Consider the following 21,191-nt stretch of genomic DNA (forward strand, 5'->3'; position numbering starts at 1 on the left):
GGAGGAAGTGGAGACATGTTGTCCATCTATATATACAGTCTGTGGTGTGCACAGTGTGCCTATAAATGCTGCTTTTCCTATAACCTTTGCAGAAATTAATCAGAAGTCACCTGACTTTCAGCATTCAGTTTTAACTCACAAGCATGTTTTTGTGTGTTTGCAGGTGCACAATGAGGGGAAGTGTGTAATTCTCTGTAATTTTCTCTTTTTATCCACACACACACACACCTGTCACACACACACAAACACACACTGTCTCTCAGGGAGGAGAGTGAGAACGTGTTGACCCTGAAGGGACTGACACCTACAGGCATGCTGCCCAGCGGAGTGCTCTCTGGGGGCAAACAGACCTTGCAGAGCGGTGAGTGTTTAACACACAAAACACACTCTTAGCCGTAACCCCGGACACACCTTCAAAAACAGAACTAAAACACACACGAGTACACACAGAGACACAGTTTGAATATCTGCTATGGACCGTCCTCCGGTTCCCTCCTCCTATACCTTCTCTCCTCTTCTTCTCCTCTGCTGCTTTCCTCTCATCCTTCTGCCTCACTGACTCGCTCACTCTCTCCACCTCACCTCACCGGCGCTGAGGATACTAACAGCCTGCTGGTTGTGTGTGTGTGTGTGTGTGAGATGGAAAGAGAGTTAGAGAATGACATGACAGAAAGTAAGGACAGAAGTGTGTGTGTGAGCCAACACCAGCTACTGCTAACACACCAGGTGCCCTCTGAAGCTGCCGTGGTCTCAGTGCTGCTCTGAGGGCCTGAAACATGTCTCTGAGTCATGCGTACCCACTCGTATCAGGGTCTGCTAACACAAATTGCACATAACTTCAAAGGACCAATATGTAATATATTTACTGTAATAAATCATAAAATGACCATGATATGTCATCAGATTATGGAAACATGCTGAATTGAAATACTGGTTTCTCCACGATCAATGATAAAGCCATCATGTTCTCCTTTCAAATTTCCATTCAAAATGTTTTTGTTTTGGCCTGTGGGATCCTGTCCACTGTCCATTTTGACACCCTGTTGCCACATATGAAACAAATTGGCACGCTAACAGCCTTCTGCAGCCATGGAAGCAAGCTAACAAACTGGATCAACAGAGATAACGTTAATGTTAGATTCTACTGCAACAAAGGTCCCCGGTCTCAAACTGGAGAAGTTCAAGCATCTTAGCCCTCATGCCATCATGACATCCTTTATCGTACAAATAGTTTTATCGATATTTCTCCCTGCAAGTTACACTGCTTCAATTTCTGTGTGCGTTCTTATGTGGTTAAATAGTTTTTTTTTTATTTCTTGTTTGCCGTTGGACCAATCCAAGTAGCCACTGAACAGAGATTCTGAAGGCTCCTCTGTGAGCCACGGTCACCCTCGTGTCAGGATTGCATTTATATTTACACGCAACTGCACAGAAGCATGTTTCAGCCTTCACTTCCTCTCTTCTCCTTCTCCTCCTCCTTTCTTTGTCCCTCAACTTCTCTCTTGACTCTCTCCTCTTCTCTCTGTCCTCCTTCCTCTCTCCTCTTCTTTTCTCCTTGCCCATCCTTCAGCTACCATTGAGGCCATTGAAGCCATCGAGACAGTTAAGGACGCTGAAGGTAAAGTCCCACACATTTCACTGTGTGTGTGTGTGCGTATGTGTGTGTTGTATGTGTGCGCACGCACGCGCGTGTGCGTGTGTGCAGCATGGCTGCGCTCTCAGCCATCCATGTTCATAAGGTCATAGATTTTCCTCACCCACGATGCACTGAGCTCCTCTAACCACATCAGCGCTCACAACAAAGCCTCATAGCATTGCACTCTGAAGCCACTACATTAAAACACACATCACACTTTTCTCTTTCCTTCTCTTGGGAAACAGGAAATACCACTACACCTTCTCTCCCAACTCACAAACATCTATATACATCATATTCAGATCAACAAACACCACGCATCACACCCAACTTTCTTTTCTCCTATAGTCAGCAGTGTGTTAAAGTCTTAATATTTCTAATAGGTGCTGTAGTTCTATAGATTAGAAGATAAACATGCAAACAGTCTGTTTCTCTACAAGCAGAACCAGTCACCTGTGATGAAAATAAATGAGTGCAAAGTGTTGGGAATATTCACATTATATTTACAAATCAATCCTTTAAACATCATCTGTGGTAAAACTAAGCTTTTCCCTGAGCTTTTGACCATAACCCAAGGTCATCTTCGGCAAATGGTCACATGACCTAAGTAGAGAACTTCAGGTTCTGTACTCAGCTCCTGTGATGACACTTCTAACTGAAGCCAGAACAGGTGTGCCAGGTTCTTCTATGCTACTGAACAGATTGGGATCATGGTATTTGTGTTTAGCGTGTTATATAAACTGTGTACACAAGCTTTGTTATTACTTTGCACGCTTTTGTTAACTGTAGTCTTCTGTGGACTACAGTCCATAATTTGTTTGAGCAAATAAATTATGGATATGTCTTGTGCTGTGTTTTTCTGTTATGATTTGTAGCTAGGAGTTAGGTGTCCGCTGTGTAGCACAGTGGCATATTTGTGAGTAGCTGTATGTGTGTAAAGTAATTAGCTGTTGTTCAAAAGTGGCAGCGAGTTCAGACAGAGCTCCTTATCAGTACAGGAGCATCTGTCGACACAGAGACCGCAGTTCAGCTGATCTCAAAACATTTTATTCATTTTGGTGAAATTGATTTTGTGGTAACCCTAACTGTTCTGTATCTGCTTTTATGTGGTCCACTTTGAGTGTAATTTAAAGGGGCACCCCAGCAATTTATTATTGCCCTTCCATAAATTGTGTGACTCGAAAGAGACAGTTAAATAATTGTTAAATAGTTCAAACTGAAGCAATAGAGCCAGAGTGACGTTATTCCCAGCTCTGACTTCCGATATCCGAGGTAAATAGAATGCAGCATTAGACCCTCCGTGCTTGGTAAACGCCCATGTCTTTTAAACTCTATGCCCCTGTTTTCCAATGCATACTTCTGTTTAAGGAATCATTCCACCTTTACCGTACAGACATGAGAGACCAATGAGAGATCAATCTTCTCATCTAACTAATAAATATTCATATTTCCCAAAATGTTGATCTACTCCTTTAAAATTTGTAGTGTCCAAACCAAAATAACCTTGATGACTTCACAAACTGCATGTGTAGAATTGGTGGAGTGCCCCTTTAAGAAATAATTTAATTAAACTCGCTGAGGAAGAGGAATTGAGACAAAGCTGAAGTTCATGATCACAAAAAATTACGTTTTTTGCGAAAAATCTAACCAAACTAAAAATATGGCCAACTTTGACATTAAGCTCAAAAGGATCAACCTGACAGATATGGAAAACCTGACACCTGACTTTTGTCTTTACCTTTTAATTTTTACTTAAAGGTTACAAAATATAATGGGAAAGTAGTAACTGTAAAAAAAACTCTTTACAAAGGCGAAACATGTTTTAAGGAGGTGTCTCAGACTACTGATCTAAGATCAATGGCCAGGTCGCACTGACTGTCACATTCACTGTGAGCCACAAGGTCAAACTAATCCGAGCTCAGCATTCAGACAATAGATGAACACTTGCTGATGTGTGCAGATGTTGGTGTTAGAACCCTGTAGATGTGCATTTATGACAGAACCTTGTTCATCCAAACCCAAAATGTCCCTCTGCTAAAGGAGCACAATCAGGCTTAAAACTATTGAAATGTCCTTGCTGGTGTGCTCAATTTAAAGCATTTAAAGCTGAATTAAAACAGACTGAATGCTTTGGAAATGTTCACATTTCATAAATGAATAAAATGTGGTTTGGAATCTTCAATCCATTTCGGCGCTCTGAATATTTCCTTCAAAGCTCCCAGGGTTTGGATACACAAGATTCTACTTAATGTCTTGTTAAATATTAACTCTGTGTGCATGTATGTATGTTTGTGTGTGTCTGCGTGTGGGTGGGTGTGTGCCTGCCTGTCTCCGCAGCCATCCGAGGCTTCTCTCCGCAGCATCGGATCAGCAGTTTCGAGGAAGCCAAAGGTCTGGACCGGATCAACGAAAGGATGCCTCCGCGACGCGAAGGCGTCAACAGCGTGGGCCTGTCAATGAGCCGCATGAACATGGGAGAGCCCAATGGGACCGACAGCAACAGCAATATACAGTGATGGACATACACTCCCACATGCCCAGACACATACCTGCAGTTACAACAACTCTGACGTGGTACAGAATTTATAGATACGTGTACATAGGCATATATTCACACAAAAACTGCACCACACACATAAACACAAACACAGTATTACATTCACTGAATAGGCTACAGACAACATCACACACACACACACACACACACGATTACCTACCCCATTCCCGTTGCCCTCAGCTGTATTTAAAGGCATGAGCGTACCCGGACTTTACCACCAAAGGCTCTTCACTGAACTGATCGGCCCCATTTAAAGAACTTCAACTCCCATGTACCTGCACAACGACAGGAAGGAAACTTCAAAAACACTCCCCAAGCAAAACAGGAGGAGCTGCTGTTCACCGTGTATGTTGGGGATCACCACTGGGTTGGCAGTGTCAGCATGACGTGGGTTGACATTGTCAGCAGGAAGTGGCCGTGTCGGTAGTGTGTGTTGTGTCAGGCGGGGTAAAGCGTTTGTACGTTGTGGGGATGGCAATCAGGGGGGAGGGGCGTTTTAAAGACATGTATGCTTCTTTTTCCTGTTAGCATCCCAAAACAGGAAGTGGAACCAAACTTGCGATAGGTTGAGCTATGGAGTTGTGGATATGCCTGTCTGCGTGCGTGCAGACATGCTTCAACATGTAAATGTCCGTGCGCTTCTATTTGAAAATGCGTTTTCGTTTGCAAACACGAGCTGATCTCGCCGTCAGCTAAGCAACAGCGAGAAAAATTCTTGATGTGTGGTGTGGTATCTGTTGGCGAGAGATGTGCGGAGATCATCTCAGCTGCAGTCTAATCTGAGCCCTCGCTGTCCTTTTTCCTTCTCGGGAGGAGATTCCCGTTTGCTTTTGTAGCACTACACTTGAAGTCAAGTGGAGGTCCCCTACCCCCTCCCCTAAAACTCTGGTCCCAGGCCAGTTAGCTCTCGGGAAAGGCTTGAAACTGGGCCTGGATCAGATTTGAGTGTTTCTCCCCACCTGTTGTGTAAATAGGTTACATAAAAAGGTTTTATTGCACATGTGATGCATACGGTCACAAGATGCAAGATGCAGTATAGCGGATGTAGGATGCATTAGGGAGCCGGGGGGGGGAGTTGAAATGTGAAGTCATACTCTATTCATTCTCTATCTACATCCTCCTTTCTTCCCGTGTTGCTGTCTGCTACCAAACAGCAGTGATGGCCGGGAGTCTCCGGCCTAAAAAGCAGGAAATAATATTTCACAGATGAAACAGACTCTTCTGGTTGAGGCAGACGCCAAGACAACAAGAAGAAGTCTGAAGAAAAGGTCTTTGTAAAGCATTTATATTAACGCATCAATGCATGCAGAGTTAAGTTCTTTGATAATAATGTGAAGATTATATTTGTGCTCTGTGTTTCACTATGGTAGGATTTTCTTTTTGTTTTTTCTGGCTAATATAAATGAACTGAGGAATAATTTATTTTGTACATAATGTTAATTTAATTTATTTTTTTGTATCATTTTGTGTTATATTTTTTTCACATTTTCTTTTCTTTCTTTTTCACAACCTGTGTATCCAGTTTCTTTCAACGCTGTACAGAATGACGGTACGCTTCTATTCAAAGTGTCAAGTCCACGTTCTCTCCTCTCTTCTTTGTCGGTGTACAGGAGTTGTTTTTAAACGATAAATATGAATAACGATAAACAAATATTAAACTAGCATTGATGAATGACCATACTATATACCGAGGCACAGGCATTCAGGCAGCCAAAAGCATGATTGCATGGTTAAAATTTGCGCTGTTTCAAGCAAAAAGCAGCAAGACACATTTTAACAGAAGAGCCGGTGTGTCGCCGTCACAATTTAAAGGAAAAAAGTGTACTCTCTCTCTCTGATCATAATTCTTGATGATTCCTCTTGTTATTTGATGATATTTATGATTCTATGATTATTATGATTCTATTTATTATGGACATTATTCTTAATATTTAAGCTCTCTCTCTCTGCTGGTTGCTCTTCATGTTGCGTTGCTCCTTGGTTGATCTTGTTGTGCTTCTTTGGGAGAGGTGAACCCCCCTGGGAGACCCTGTGCCATAGAAATTGTGCCACGGTTCTTACTTTCTTTCTGTCTTTCTTGCTGTTTCTCTCTCTCTCTCTCTCTCTCTCTCTCTCTCTCTCTCTCTCTCTCTCTCTCTCTCTCTGTTTTGACTCCCCAGTCACTAACACTGTAAGCATGCCCCATGGGACGATCCACTTTTTTACTCTTGAATAAAATATGCATGAACCTTTATACCGAGCCTTTATTTCGTATTCCACTGAGCATGGACACACACGCACACAAATGACTATACATGCCCTGAACATAGCAAGGAATGCTTCATCAAGACTGAACCTGTTATACTGTTGCCAACTCACAGAGAAAAAGAAGGCTAATCTTGTGTAGCAGAATTTAGTTTCTTTTATTTCCTACCTAGGAAATCCTCTTGTGACCCCTTCAATTTATTTGACCCCCTTGTAGGGGTCCCGACCCCAAGCTTGGGAACTTGGGAGTCACAGCTACTACTGGCTGTGGTTTGACTTGTTATACTGAAAAGATACCAGATGATCCATTGCTGGAAGAGTCAGAGAGGAGCATCTTTCTCTTTCATTATGTAGTTCCGGGAAAGTGAAACAGCCATGTGACATATATTGTGTAACATTTACAGATGAGTGACAGGAAATACCTGAATAAATTCCATGCAGGGCACAAGAGGATGCGTATGAAAGTGGTGTGATTTAAGGATGTTACTGTAGCCTAATAGCAGGTAGGATTTTTTAAACAGATTTTAAGATGAAAATCCCCCAGCATAACCCCCTGCACCTGAACAACCTGTAAAAATGACCTATTTGATTTTAACCACTCAAATTTAGTCTAAAAACATTATAATCAGCTTTAAAAAAAAAAACAGTTGTGTAATATGTGTGTAATAGTACATGTAAACTCCTCTTATTATGAATCAGTATCAAACCCCCAAAGCAGTGCAGCCCCGGAGCAGCCAGAGACCTACCTACCTCAACGCTGTGTCAGCACTACCAAGGACATGACCTCAGTCTCCTCAGTGGTAGCCATCATGGCCCTGCCTAGTGGTCAACCAGGGTACTTGTACATAGAGGAGGACTACTGCAGTTGCCAGAAGGGTAAGTAGAAAGATTATGGAGCAGCTTAATTAAATGAATAAAAAGACATTACAATTAGGCCTATATGGAGTCACCTGAACGCCATGTGTTGCAATGAAGAGCTCATCAAAACTGAGTTAACCTAGTTAGCACAGAAGTATACAGAGAAGTTGAAACAGTTTGCATTAGTTTGTTAAAAAGTAGGCTAACTTAATGTCAAAACAGTTCAAATTGTCTTAAAGTAGTTAGCCTAATGGATAGACTGTTTCAACAGTTAGCTAAAAGCAATGCGTTACAGAAAAGTAATATATAGGTAGCTCAAAGAAATGGATAAACAGTTGAAATAGATCATGTTTGGTAGTGGTTGAAATGTCTAGCTTCTCTCTAGCAGCAGTAGGAATGCAAATGAATGCATGACCAAACAAACCGACCTAAACAGAAGTTTAATTGTATGAAAAAATATTGTAATGATAAACACTTTTATGTAATTAACAATGTTAAACAATATACAGTTTAAAATAAATTCAAATAACATTCAATAACATTTGGAACATAGCAGGTTCTGTCCATTACGGAGCCTGGGAGTGGCCATTGAGAGGAAAATTACATTGAGACCACGTTTTGATTCATTTGTGTGCACAAAATACTAATTTGTGCACACAAGTTATAATTTGTGACTTCAATTTAATTCAAACATTTCCATTTTTTTTATTCATTTGTGGGTACGAATTAAATAATTAAATAATTTTGGCAGTGCACAAGCACGTCATTCATTCCAGCCACCACCTGTCTCTGGTTGTAGATAGCTATGGATAGAGACTCTCTAATTAAGCTTTATATGAGTTAACAAGACATGTTAACAACACTTGTTTTTTGAAAGCTGATTATAATGTTTTTAGACTGAATTTGAGTGGTTCAAATCAAATAGGCCATTTTTACAGGTTTTTCAGGTGCAGGGGGTTATGCTGGCTTAGGTTATACCTGCTATTAGGCTACAGCAACACCCTTAAATCACACCACTTTCATTGTCATCCTCTTATGCTCTGTATGGAATTTATTCAGGTATTTCCTGTCACTCATCTGTAAATGTTACACAATTTACAATATGTCACATGGCTCAGTTTAATTTTACCGGAACTACATAATGAAAGAGAAGGTTGCTCCTCTCTGACTCTTCCAGCAATGGGTTGTCTGGTATCTTTTCAGTATAACAAGTCAAACCACAGCCAGTAGTAGCTGTGACTCCCAAGTTCCCAAGCTGGGGGTCGGGACCCCCATGCTTTGTTGTCAGGGATTATTGTTAATAAAAGGCAATTACCGAGAATATTGAAAGTTTGTGGATTATATCGTCAGCAATATGCTGACTTGGAGGATGCTTTCGACTTTATAGTTGATCAATTGACCCTCAATTTATTTATTTTTTTCTCTCTATGGCCACTACTGGGCTCCGAAGTCCCTGAAGGTGTACTTGAGTTACTTCTGGAGCTGTGGGGGTATGTCAGACAGAAAAGGGTGGGAACCACTAGTCTAAATACATACCATTTATTCACAACAACAACAACTCTGGTTCTATTAATTCTCCCCATGTATCCTACCATGTATTCTACTGTCAGCAGCCAAATAAAAATAATATATCATCAAAAATAGCCTTGAATAAGAAAGTTATGTAAATCATATGCTATCGCCTTCGCAGTCACTAGATCTCAACCCAATCGAACACCCATGGGAGATTTTGGACCAATGTGTTACACAGAGTTCTCCACCACAACCATCATAACAACAACATAAGGAATATTATTTGAGAAGAGTGATGATTCCTCCAGTTGGGCTACATAGACTTTGACTTTCTGTTGGTTTTTATTTATTTATCCCCATCTGTACTGTAGTTTTTCCACTTTGATATCCAAATGACTTAACAAAAGGGGGCAACTAATGACCACTGCTACATTTCTGCATCTATTGTGAAATAATTGACAACAGGAAGCAAACTTGACTCAAAAATCTGTATAGTTATAGTGAGAACTTCCTCTTTCATGAGCCTTTCCTTAATCTCTGTGCCCTCCCACTCCCTCTCTTCATCGTGATCCTCTGGAATACAGAGGGGAGGAAATTTATCGGTAATCGAAAGTGAAAGTGTTGGATGATGACTGAAGAGGCAGAGAGAGAGGAGCGGCAGAAGACAAAGGAAATCTCGGTAGTCAGGATCACAGCAAACACAACGAGGTGAGTTCCTCCATACATTCATTTCTCTTGTCTAGTTTTAATATGCAAAGATGTGTGTTTGTGGTAGAAAGGGAGTTTCTTGAAACATCACTGCTTCATATTAAACTGTCTATTTCAAATATAGTTTCTGCAAACAGTACATGTACCTCATCTTGGCTGCATTGCATTGTGGTTATACTGGAATGCATTTTGAATGGATTTAATTGCGTGGGTGCAGGGTTATTATAGTACACCAAAACTAAAACTAAAATAAGCAGCGAGAAGTATGTTACAGTAAACTGAAACCCTAACCCTTTTCAAGACAACAACAAATTAAAGAAAATTACAATTTCAGTTTTAGTTTTTTAGCTATAATATATCGCTACTGAAAAAAAGACCTTTCTTTACCAATCATGTCCATCTGTGTCAGTCACTTCTAATCATTTTTAATCTTTAAATTGAGACATAAACAGCCCACGTTGTCATATGAAACACAAAATAGCAAAGTTTGCTCCTTCTAATCAGCAGCACCTGTTGTAACTGACATGTGGCCTTTATTACCTGAGGCCAGCCTCTGCCTACATCCTACACCTCATAGTGCTTGGAGGCATATAACACTTAACACAAATAAAATACCACAAATAAAATACATGGCTCCTACAAAAACTAAATCTTTCTGAAAAACTGAAACTAAACTAAAACTAGCAAACGCACACTGAAAACTAAACTAAAATGAAATTGAAAAGTCAAAACTATTACAACCTTGCGTGGAAGTGTAACTTGTAAGATGTTATTATTGATGGCCACACATCTAGTAAATTCAGCTTTTGAATAAATTGTATCCAAAAAATGTAAGCATAAGGAAATCGTCTGTTTTTACAAAAGTCAAAATTAGTCTTTGATCCAGTTATTTCTATACAGCCTTATCAGGGACAAACACAGTGATGAATTTATCTCTTTCCTCTTCCTTATATCGAAACCTTCTGGTATGTTCAGAGTCCACAGGCCACACCCATTGACACAGCACCTGTGTGTCTATTATAGATGATGGAAAAAACTCTTGCTATGACTAAGCCCGGTGTGCAACGTGTTTCACAACACCTGTTTCAGCCCACAGAGAGTAGACTGTAGTAGTGCAATTCAGAATAAATGTCCACTTTAAAGACTCAGTACCTCCTCCAAAAAGTTCTGATCCCGCACATTTAGCTTGATCTGTTTCTATTTATTGAGTGTAGTGAACATATTTCATCACTAGATATAAACTCTTGTGTCCAATGTCCACAAAACATCCATCTGTTTTGATACACTTTATCCACTGGTGTATGACAGATGCAGTGCCTCCAGGATCAGGACGCTCTAATCCCTCGGCCTCGCGGGACGTTGCCGAAGGTGTGTGCCGCGGTGCTGGCTGCCAACACAATAGGAGGCGTAGTGTTCCTGTCTCCTGAAAGGTTATTTGGATGGGTTGCCGTGGTAATTCTCATCCTGACCCTTGGTCCCCTGCTACACGGGCTCTGTCTGCTAGCAGAGGAGATGTTTCACCATTCAAATACGAGGTGAGAGAAAAGGTGTGGTTGGAGTACGAGGAGAGACAGAGTAGTTGGTAGTGTGTTTGTATAGAAAATAAATTGTTTTTAATTTGAATTCTTGCGGTCTGGTCTGACTTGGATAGTACTCGACGACTGCGGTAACATGAACCACCGAGTGTAAAACCGTGGTAACGCTATTCGCCTCGCTCAGAGGCCATCCTTACCATAATAACACTACTTTAGGAGCAACGGAAGTCAGACGCAACTGGCGGCACCACGGTTTTGCACTCTGCGGCTCACAAGCGTGTCAGAGAACTACGGTGGCCGTCAGGTAACGTAAAAACATGCAAAGTTCTCTCTAGAGCGTGTTTCGTTTGAGCAACATGGCGGACTCTGTGAAGAGGACTCACTCCCTATATAGATATGAAGGGCTAATTCTAAGCGAATGAAAACACGATTCTTAGTTTCAGGTGATCACACACAGAGTATCCTCTCTGTTTTGACCAGGTATCAAGGCCGGGGGCTGCTGGGCCACGTGCTGCCGGCCTGTGGTTTTGGGGGAAAGACCCTGCTGGCCGCGGCGCTGGCAGGCCTCATGCTCTACCTAGCCGGAGATCCTCTGTCACACGAAGGCCAATGCTCGAAACTCCTCTTCCTGGCCTCGGCCCTTTACGCACTGTTGAAAAGCCTGGGAGTCCTGGTGAGGTCCACACCAGACACACAAACACCACTTGTTTTTCTGGGGTCTCTGTCTTTCTCTTCCTCTGCAGTACAAACACAAAAAAGTATGTGTTCCTTCTTAAAGGACTTTGGCATGCCCAGATATATTACTATATACTGTATATACTGTATAGTCCTTCCAGGCTGCTACTAGTTTCCATTCTTACAGATGTTAATATAAACATTTGACTCTCATAGAAAACATTGAAAGATCTAAAATAACAGCATGCTTTGGTAATTCATACATGAGACCGGCACGGGTACTTCGCAAAAAGTCAAGGCCGCTCCCCCTTTTGCGGGAAAAAAACCTGAAGATCCCATAGACTTCAATCCAATTTGACGCATGATAGGATTGCAAGTTCATATTTCTTGTTGAACAAACGTTTGTTTTATACACATGTCTAATAATTATTTTGCAATCTTGCCTGAACCTGAGCGTTGGCGATACTTTAATAAATTAAGGTTGATCGCCGTCATTCAGTCTTCCTCCGTCCAACACAGAGGCCGGATATTGCTTATCCTCCAGACATCTCTACATACTTGATTGAATCCCGTTAGGCGAAGTGTTGTCTTTAAATAACCAATGTGTTAATAGTCAATTGTTTGATCTATAGGCTGAGATTTAGTTGGAGACGACGTCTGATGCTGCTATAACGTTGATGTATGACTGTATTACTGCAGCAGCTTCACACTCAAGCTAACGGTGGCTAGCCATGCTAGTCACTGTCACCAGCATCATTTAGCCGTTAACCATACTGACAGTGATTATTAACGTATCGTATGTGCCTCAAATCTCAGTGTGAAAGCCTCGGTTAACCCGCTACACAACAGCTTTTTGTCATTTTCTCTCCTGTGACAGCGAGTTTCTTTCCTCCAAAAGGGAGCGCAGCCTCGGTGATGACGCCATGCTGGTCTGGTCTATAGCTTGGAGCCATAAAGCCCCTCAATTATGTCTTTTTTAGGACATGACAGGGGAACAAATCAGAGATCAGCGTTTTGGATTTATTGTTGGTGCAACCAACTACACAGCAACTCTTTGGCATAGCGTTATTACTATTACCGGTTTGTTTAAAGTAGTTTAAAGTTTGGAGACATGTTTCAACTTCTTCTCTTAACGCTGTTACCGTCTGTGAGCGACACGGGATTAATTTCCCCCAAAAGGGAGCGTGGTCACAAGAGCCTACTCTGGATGACGTATGGTTTGTCTGATATATAGGAAAGTAATGGCTACAAAATAGGCTACAAAAACACTGGTACAGCCCTTTAGATGTGCTAAATGTGAGATTGGGAGCATTTTCTATTGCCTCCGCATGGCTCTCATGCTATATCAATGCTCTGGATATCATATAGGGAACCTTTAAATTAGCATGTATACTTCTCTGAATGTAAATCTGCCATTATCCCTGGTAAGTACAGGACTACATGAGGCAAAATGTCGCTAAGGCTAAGGCGTGGACATCTGGGGCATCTCAGCTTTGTTTATACTTTAGCAGCTACTAGAAACCAATTTTAGGACTATGTTTCAAAAAATCCTCTGTATCACTAATTTAGCAGTGTCAGTTTCTGCTTCACTGCCTGTCACCGCCACAGAAAAATGGTTCTGATGTGGCTTTGAAAAAAAAAAAAAAATAATCAAAGAAAGTTTTTGAGAAGGTGAACGTTCAATACTGTCACACAGTCAGAAATGAGAGACCAGTGTTTATACAACGCCTCATCTCAGATGTCATTCACATCCTGAGCTTCACTATCAAGTCTTTTATCAATAAAACACACGTTGGCTGAGCATTCCTGTGAAAGCCCAGTATGGCATTGTGGAAACAAATCAAATTGCAAGTTCCCGGTATGGACCCCAAATGAACAAATTATCGCCTTCCCATAGGTGTCAGGCAGCCCCTGAGCAGAGGTGAGGTGTTGTGACATCCTTTCTGGTTGTTTCTGTGGTCGGTGTGCAGGGTCCGTCGGAGGTGGAGGTGTCAGACATCTGCGAGGGGAGGAAGATGAACGTGGCCCACGGCCTGGCGTGGTCCTTCTATATTGGCTACCTGCGTCTGGTGCTGCCACGTCAGTAACATCACAACGCACACATTTCAGATTACATACGATCATTTGAATGTGGGCTTTACTTGTTCAATATACTATAATGAAAATGTGATTGTGTCTGTGTGTCCGTTCAGGTTTGGAGGACTCCATCGCAGCGTTTCGTGCCACCCATCAGGCCAGCAGCTCCTTCTCGGGTCGTGGCTCCAGGAAGCTCCTCATCCTCATACCTCTCAACGCCAACATTTCTCACAAGCTGGAGGACGGGGACGACAACATCCATTTCTACGACAACCTGCCCAACAATGACATCGACAGGGCCGGAGTCCGGGGGCGGGTCTACAAGCACAGCGTCTACAGAGTATTGGGCGAGCATGGGAAGGTAGGCGGGGCTGTAAAACAAGAGTTACAGATTATAATGCAGGTAGATGTAGATCATGACAGAATTTTGACACATAAGAACACATACACTGATTCACAATCTGTAGCAGATTATATTCAGAAATGTCTCTCAGGTGCAGTCAACATTAAATAAGGTAATCGGAGAACCTGCAGTGTGAGCTACTTGTGCTGTAATTCAACTCAGTGTCTGTCTCCTAAAACGCGACAGAGAGAGAGAGAGAGAGAGAGTCGCAGTAAAGTGACAGACTCGAGGGGATGCTTCTGTATATTTTCTTCAATATTTCATGATGGCACGTCAATGTGCTCCATATTCAATATGTTTGATGTAGCAAATCTAACAGTGATTGTACTCAAAACCACCTCTGTAGTTTAGTCGAGGGAAAGGAAGTTTGGGATGCGTGAAAGCAGTCTGAGTTTTATGTGAGACCAGAAATAGCCAGCAGTTATATCAAAGTGACTACCAGAAGGATGTTATTTTACAGTTGCAATCATCACACAGAACAGAGTGATGATGATCGTTGGACTTTTGACATTTACTCAAGTAAACAGTATTGTACTTAAAGCAGCAGTTGGTAGAATTGGAGCAAAAATTATTAAAAAAAAGTTATTTTTATAAAACAGTCACTATATCCTGACAGTAGTGCATGAGACAGGTAATCTGAAAAAAACCATGTGCCTCTGTGTCTTCTGGTGCTCCTAATGGCATCTGCAAGATTTCCCAGACCGGAAGAAAACAACCAATCGGAGCCGAGCTGGAGCCTTGACCTGTGATTGGCCAAAGTCTCCCGTCATGGGCTAGATTTTTTAAAGCCTTAAAACAGAGCCATGAGGAGGTGCAGAAGTCTAGTTCTCTCTCAGAACAGTTGAATTTCAATATGCTGAAAGGTTATTATGGAATTTTTGCCCAATGATGCCAAAAAAATTCTGCCTACTGAAGCTTTAAGTACAATTTTGGGGTACTTGTATTTTACTTGTATTTCCATTTTATGGTACATTATACTTTTGCTCCACTACATCTCTGAGGTAAATATTGTATGTTTTACTTCACTATATTCAGCACAACTATGGTAACAGTGTTACGCTTTGGAGAGCAGAACAAGCAGGGAGGACCCAAACGCAGACAACAGCCGGATGCAGTAAAACATTTAATAAACAAAAGGCTTCCAAAACTGAGAATCTAAAAAGGCAGGCAGGTAACAGCACACAGTTTACTGACTGACTAACTGGTGAAGTGAGAACTGGTGAAGTGAGTGCAGACCTAATTAGGGACAGGTGAAACTGGTCAGTCTCAAAAGACGGGAAAACACAATGGCAGGAAGTAAAACAAAACATGACACATGATGACGGAACCTACTAAAATAAAACAAACTACAACCAAAACCCAAGACCATGACAAACAGATTAAGTTGTGTTCTTATAATTTAGTAGATAGTAGATTAATCTAGTGGCCATTTTTTCAGTTATTCAAATAATGACTTAGTCTATAGATGTCTATCATAGTGTCCCACAGTCCAAGGTCATCTTCATATGTCAAGTTTTGTCCGACCATCATTTTGAAGCTCAAAGACATTAATTTTACAGTGATGGAGACGTTGCATCGGCGAAGCTGTAACAAGAGAACATTTTTGATTGAAAAATTACAATCAATTATCAAATAGTTGCCAATTAAATAACACAATGTAAAAATACTCTGTTACAAGTTAAAGTTTTGTTATGTTTTGTTTGTTAAAATCAGTAACTAGTAACTACAGCTGTAAAATAAATGTAGTGAAGTAAAAAGTACAATACTTCCCTCTGAGATGTAGTGGCGTAGAAGTATAAACTAACATGAAATGGAAATACTCAAGTAAAGTACAAGTCCCTAAAAATGTAACGTAAGTACAGTACTTGAGTAAATGTACTTAGTTACCTTCCACCAGTGCTTTTGTCCTCTTGTCTTAGACATATTTTGAGCATATACAGTATATGACTGATGCTGCCTTTTCAACACAGATGATTAGTCTGTCACCTCCAGCATGCTGTTTCCCTTCCATAGCACAGCATCAGTACCACCTGCTGGTTAAACCCCACAATTCACCAGTGGACAACTAATGTAGTAAAGCTCAGTAACAGCACCATCTACATGTAAAACATGGTAATCAAACATTTCTGGTGCCAGACCTCCACAAGCTTTTAAAGGATTATTTGTCCCTGTAATGTATCTGTCTCTGAGTGTCTGTTGTTAATGTGTGTAAACAGGGCCATGAATGTGTGGTGGAGTATGCGACGCCCCTGCTGACGCTGTACAGCATGTCCCAGGAGAGCAGCGCTGGTTTCGGGGAGCCGGAGCGCAGACAGCAGGTGCTGCTCTTCTACAGGACCCTGCAGGACATCCTGGAGCACTCGCTGGAGTGTCGCAACCGCTACACACTCGTCCTGCTTAATGGTAGGAAGACGAGCAAAGTGTGTGTCTGTGTGTGTTTGCGTGGGTAAACTTTATACACACCTGGCGGCATGAGACAGACATGCTTTTAGGAGGATTTCAGCTTTTAGCTGATCCGCTTCCACACAAGGATTGACAATCAGGATTTGTGTATTTATGGATTCTTTTGCAATTTATGTGTTTTTAAAAAAGGTTTTGTTGATACACAGTCGCCCTGTGCTGCACAGGGTGTAACTGAAGGTCAGAGTATCAGTGTTGGGAACTTTTCACCATGTGATTTTAACAAACCTATTAGATTGTGACAGTCTTAACATGAACTTTTGGAAAGGAGTGCGCTAAAACAATGAAAAACGATTTGAGGCAAGATGCTCAAAAATGTCTTCTTGTTCTTCTAGATGAGCACGAGGACGACCCTCACTTCCTGTCCAAAGCTATCCTCAGACACCTGCAGCAGCAGGAGAGAGAGGAGTACTGCCTCACCCCACCCCCTCAACAGGAGATGGTGCACCCGTTGTCGAAGGCCCCGCCAAGTGCTCTGCCTATAAACGGCGTCTGGCACAGTCCTGAGCTAATGAGCAGGGAGCCTACGCTCATGTTCAGCCTGGAGGAACCTCAGCCTCTGAAGGAACCCATTGAGGACACTGACGATTATCAAGAAGCCTCATAAACACATGTTTAGGAACATAAATACACACACACACACCTTTATGCTATATTCTTATTATAAACTAAGCTGACACATTAGCGATTAAAATAATGTAGTCCACCTTTTGACATTTTCTAACATGTGAACTTCTTAAAGGACCAGTGTGTAACATTTAGGGGGATATAGTAGCAGAAATGGAATATAATATTAATAAGTATGTTTTCTTTAGTGTATAATCACCTGATAATAAGTTGTTGTTTTTTTGTTTCCTTTAGAATGAGCCGTTTATATCTACATAGGGCGCGGGTCCTCTTCATGGAACTGGCCGCCATGTTTCTACAGTAGCCGAGAAAGGACAAACCAAACATTGGCTCTAGATACTACTACTCGCTGCCGTCGTTGCCTCTCTCTGTCTCTCTTGCTTCACCACTCACTTCCCACATATACACACACTCTACACACTGGCTGTGCTCCAAATGACCTACTAACTCTTACAACAACTGGCTCTAAAGAGGGCCAGTTATGTCAGCCACTGTAGCTCCTCAACATGCTCGCAACCTCACAGCTAGAAGCCGCTAGATGCCGCCAAGTCCTCCACACTGCACCTTTAAATGTGCAGTGTGTAGGATTTGTGGGCATCTATCAGTGAGGTGAGGAAATTGCAACCAACTGAAGCCTCTCTCGTGTGCCAAGCTTGTAGGAGGTTTGTCCGTTCTGGTCTACTGTAGAAACATAGTGGCCGGCTCCGTATGTAGATATAAATGGCTCATTCTAAGCTAACGAAAACACAACGATTCTTGTTTTCAGGTGATTATACACTAAAGAAAACATACTTATTAATATTATATTCCAACGGGCCACGGCTCCAATGTTTGGAATCTGGACTGCTGTGACCCATTTTAAACACCAGCTGTCAGTGCTACATATTGTTCCTTTAATGGTTTGGTGAGTGACAGTTGCTGCCTGACCTGACAGTAACAGGAAGTACAAACAATTTATTGTCATTGTGATCAACATCGATAGCAATTATGTATTATGTAATATGTACTGACTTATCTTTAGGAATGACTCTGGATGTAAATATACAGATAAATAGATCAGGCCACAGCATTGAGATTCAAACCGTGTGTGTGTGCAGTGAAAATATCCAGGACAGACTGTACAGAAAGTGTACCCTGAAGGTGTTGTTTAGAGGAGAGTTTCTTATCCTACTTCCTGTTTACGAGAACAGGACACCATCTTCTGCCAATATGCAGGTTAGTCTTGAGTAGAGCAAAGGTGTCAACTAGTCCTGTTGTTGCTAACAGTTCATTCAATATGACAGCATTTAAGCTATGAAATGCTCTCTGCAGTTCACCTTTTAATATAACCCCGATGCAAGAAATGTTTTAATTCTTGCAAATTTTGCCACAAAATCTGCAAAGATAATAAATGAGTTGAAACAACAAACCACATGTAGTAAAAGCAGAGAACGACATGGTGTTAGAGACAGAGTGGCGAGGAAGAGAAAGATGTACAAGATGTATGAGTACGTTTTATGACTGTATAAACAAGAGAAGCAGTCACAAGACACGTGACACCGCGCCTGCTTATCAGCGTCTCACATGAACACACACACACACACACTCACCTCCTGACAGCAGCGCTGCAGCTGAAACTGCTCGGTGAAGTTGCATCAGATGTGTTTACAGCCCGTTGTCTTCTCGACAGGGCCGAGGTGAGAGGAGGGACGATGGGATCTGATCCAAACCAATGATTTATAACGTGCAAATGGAGCAGCATGTATAATTACAGACAAAATAGAAATCAAACAATGGAGCACTGTTTTAACCTCAGCTGCATTGTGCCTGAAAGAGCCTCGACAGGTTAATATGAAGCTCTCGACATTACATTTCGTCCTGCTTTTCTCAAATGTATGCTCTTTCTTGAAAAATCTTGGACACCTCTACCTTCCCAGACCTCTAAAAATCCTTCTAATGAAATAATCTGACAGAGAAGAATACCACTCTTTGGTAGAAGTGTTGCTGACGTCTCACATCCACAAAGACCTGTGATGAGGAGTCACAAGTTGACCTTGTAGACTTTGTTTTAAGTGGTCACAAGTCAAAAAGATGCGGCAATTCAGTAGATATTCAATATTCATCAGTTCACTTGCTTCAGACTACAGAAGCTGTGATAAGTCACACATATGGACTTAATACAGTCTATAGCCTCGGTCCCATTTAACACCTCTGATAGCCCAATCTGAATAAATGAAGTAGACAACACATGCTTTTGCTTTCAGAAACAGATGCTTTCAGGAAGCTTTGGAGTGCAGCAAAAAGCCTTCATTTAAAGCTATTCACCTTTCAATATGTGTCTTAGGGACACACTTATCATATTTATAATATTTTATTGTTCAACACAGGCCATTTCGGTTGTTTTACTTTTGTACGGCAGCTTTTAGGCAGACATTTATTGGCGTATTCGCTTTCAGTCCAAACTGGCAGAAGCGTAGCTTTGCTGCTAGGCGCTGATGTTCCAATGTTATGAACAATTGTCCTGCAAGTGCAAGTAGCCTGACTGTTATAGAGAACAGTCAGGCTACTCTGCTGGACACCTGTAATTTTGCTGCTTGTATTTACTATTTTATACTTTATATACTTTTATTATAACTTTATATACTTATGATCATGTGCCATGATAATTTATGGTAAGCTTATTAGTGTTTTCCTTCAATAGTGAAGTATGTTTGATGTTCTTTGTTTGACATGTATTTTCTTCTCTTTTCTTCCTGTTATTTTCATGGTGCAATGGATATGTGAGGATGTCACTTCCTCAACCAATAGGGATGGCAGACACTTCCAATCATCCAATCACATTGATTTGGCAGTGTTTAAAAGAACACACACCACCATTGTATCTTCTTAATGTCCTGATGAAGGTCCTTGTCGACCGAAACATTGACTAATAAAGCAGAGAAAAGTGTCTGCGGGAGCAAGTCATTTGGAGGGGATCTACTCCCAGCAACACAAACAATTTTGAGAATGTGAATGTTTTCCTCTCCTTGATGTATTTACTATTTTACACAGTGCATTTTTGGATTTAATATTTAGACCATCATACCAACAGATGAACAAAAAGGATAAAATAGATTCTATATAAGATTTGTAGAACAGTCATCAGGGATCTGTCAATTTGGAAGTTGGCGAGTTTTTCCCCCAAATATATGTCAAGATGATTAGTCAATAAATCAATTAGTCCATAAACATATCATTTTGACATATTTGAAAAATTGTCAAGAAAAACCCCCAAAACAAAACAAACCACTGTTGTTTCTCAAGAGTGATATGTGATGTACCTTTTCTTCTCATTTGGTATCATTACTAATCCTCTTGGTTAATTGACTATTTGCCAGAAAAACTAAATTGAAGACGTACATTTCGGACTATCTAAACTTGTAATGAGTCATATGTAATGATTAATTTAATATTTCAGATTCTGATCACATTATCTGCCATTAGATTTGCATAAAATGGAAATTTATCTTTGGCACTGGCATAAAACAGAACACACACCAAACACAACAACACACAACAATTATGCATCTTAAAATTTTACAAAGTGGCAGTAATAAAAGTGATGAGTGGATTATTCTTGCACTGGCATGTAAGTCCATCAAAACATCACAACAATGCACGATACTCAGCCTTTTATAGAGCAAACAATTGATCAATTAAAAGGAAAAAAAAAACATCACCTCAAATAATCATTAGGTTTAGCCCTACAACAAATAGTGGACTAAAGTGGAATATGAGCAAGGTTTTTGTTTTAGTAAGCAGCAAGAGTTTGTCGGTCAGTAACCTGTCCTCTCCAGGGAGTTATTTCATCAGGATACTGGTATGGATTCGTGTTTTGACCACGTTCCTTCTTTGTTAAACAAGGATTTTTAAAAACAACAC

At 41.1% G+C, this 21,191-nt stretch overlaps 2 protein-coding genes across 4 annotated transcripts in view; both read left to right on the forward strand.

Annotated features, from left to right (window-relative positions):
* Nucleotides 1-6,426, forward strand: part of ppp3cb (protein phosphatase 3, catalytic subunit, beta isozyme) — a 39,140-nt gene extending 32,714 nt beyond the window's left edge. For 2 of the 3 annotated variants that reach the window (XM_074647939.1, XM_074647936.1), the window contains exons 12-14: nt 264-361; nt 1,571-1,618; nt 3,974-6,426. In XM_074647939.1, coding sequence (XP_074504040.1) covers nt 264-361; nt 1,571-1,618; nt 3,974-4,152 — 325 coding nt within the window. In that variant the 3' untranslated portion in view covers nt 4,153-6,426. The remainder of the gene's footprint in view (nt 1-263; nt 362-1,570; nt 1,619-3,973) is intronic. The other variant, XM_074647937.1, reaches the window with a different exon arrangement.
* Nucleotides 6,427-9,235: 2,809 nt separating this feature from the next.
* sting1 (stimulator of interferon response cGAMP interactor 1) lies at nt 9,236-20,214 on the forward strand. Its single transcript, XM_074647942.1, has 7 exons — nt 9,236-9,515; nt 10,824-11,050; nt 11,531-11,723; nt 13,696-13,804; nt 13,918-14,162; nt 16,421-16,607; nt 17,000-20,214. Exons 2-7 carry the CDS (start codon nt 10,824-10,826, stop codon nt 17,269-17,271), a joined length of 1,233 nt encoding a protein of 410 aa, XP_074504043.1. The 5' UTR covers nt 9,236-9,515; the 3' UTR covers nt 17,272-20,214.
* Nucleotides 20,215-21,191: the final 977 nt, after the last annotated feature.

This window comes from Sebastes fasciatus, chromosome 10 (assembly GCF_043250625.1).
Source record: "Sebastes fasciatus isolate fSebFas1 chromosome 10, fSebFas1.pri, whole genome shotgun sequence".
In the NCBI taxonomy this organism is placed as follows: domain Eukaryota; kingdom Metazoa; phylum Chordata; class Actinopteri; order Perciformes; family Sebastidae; genus Sebastes; species Sebastes fasciatus.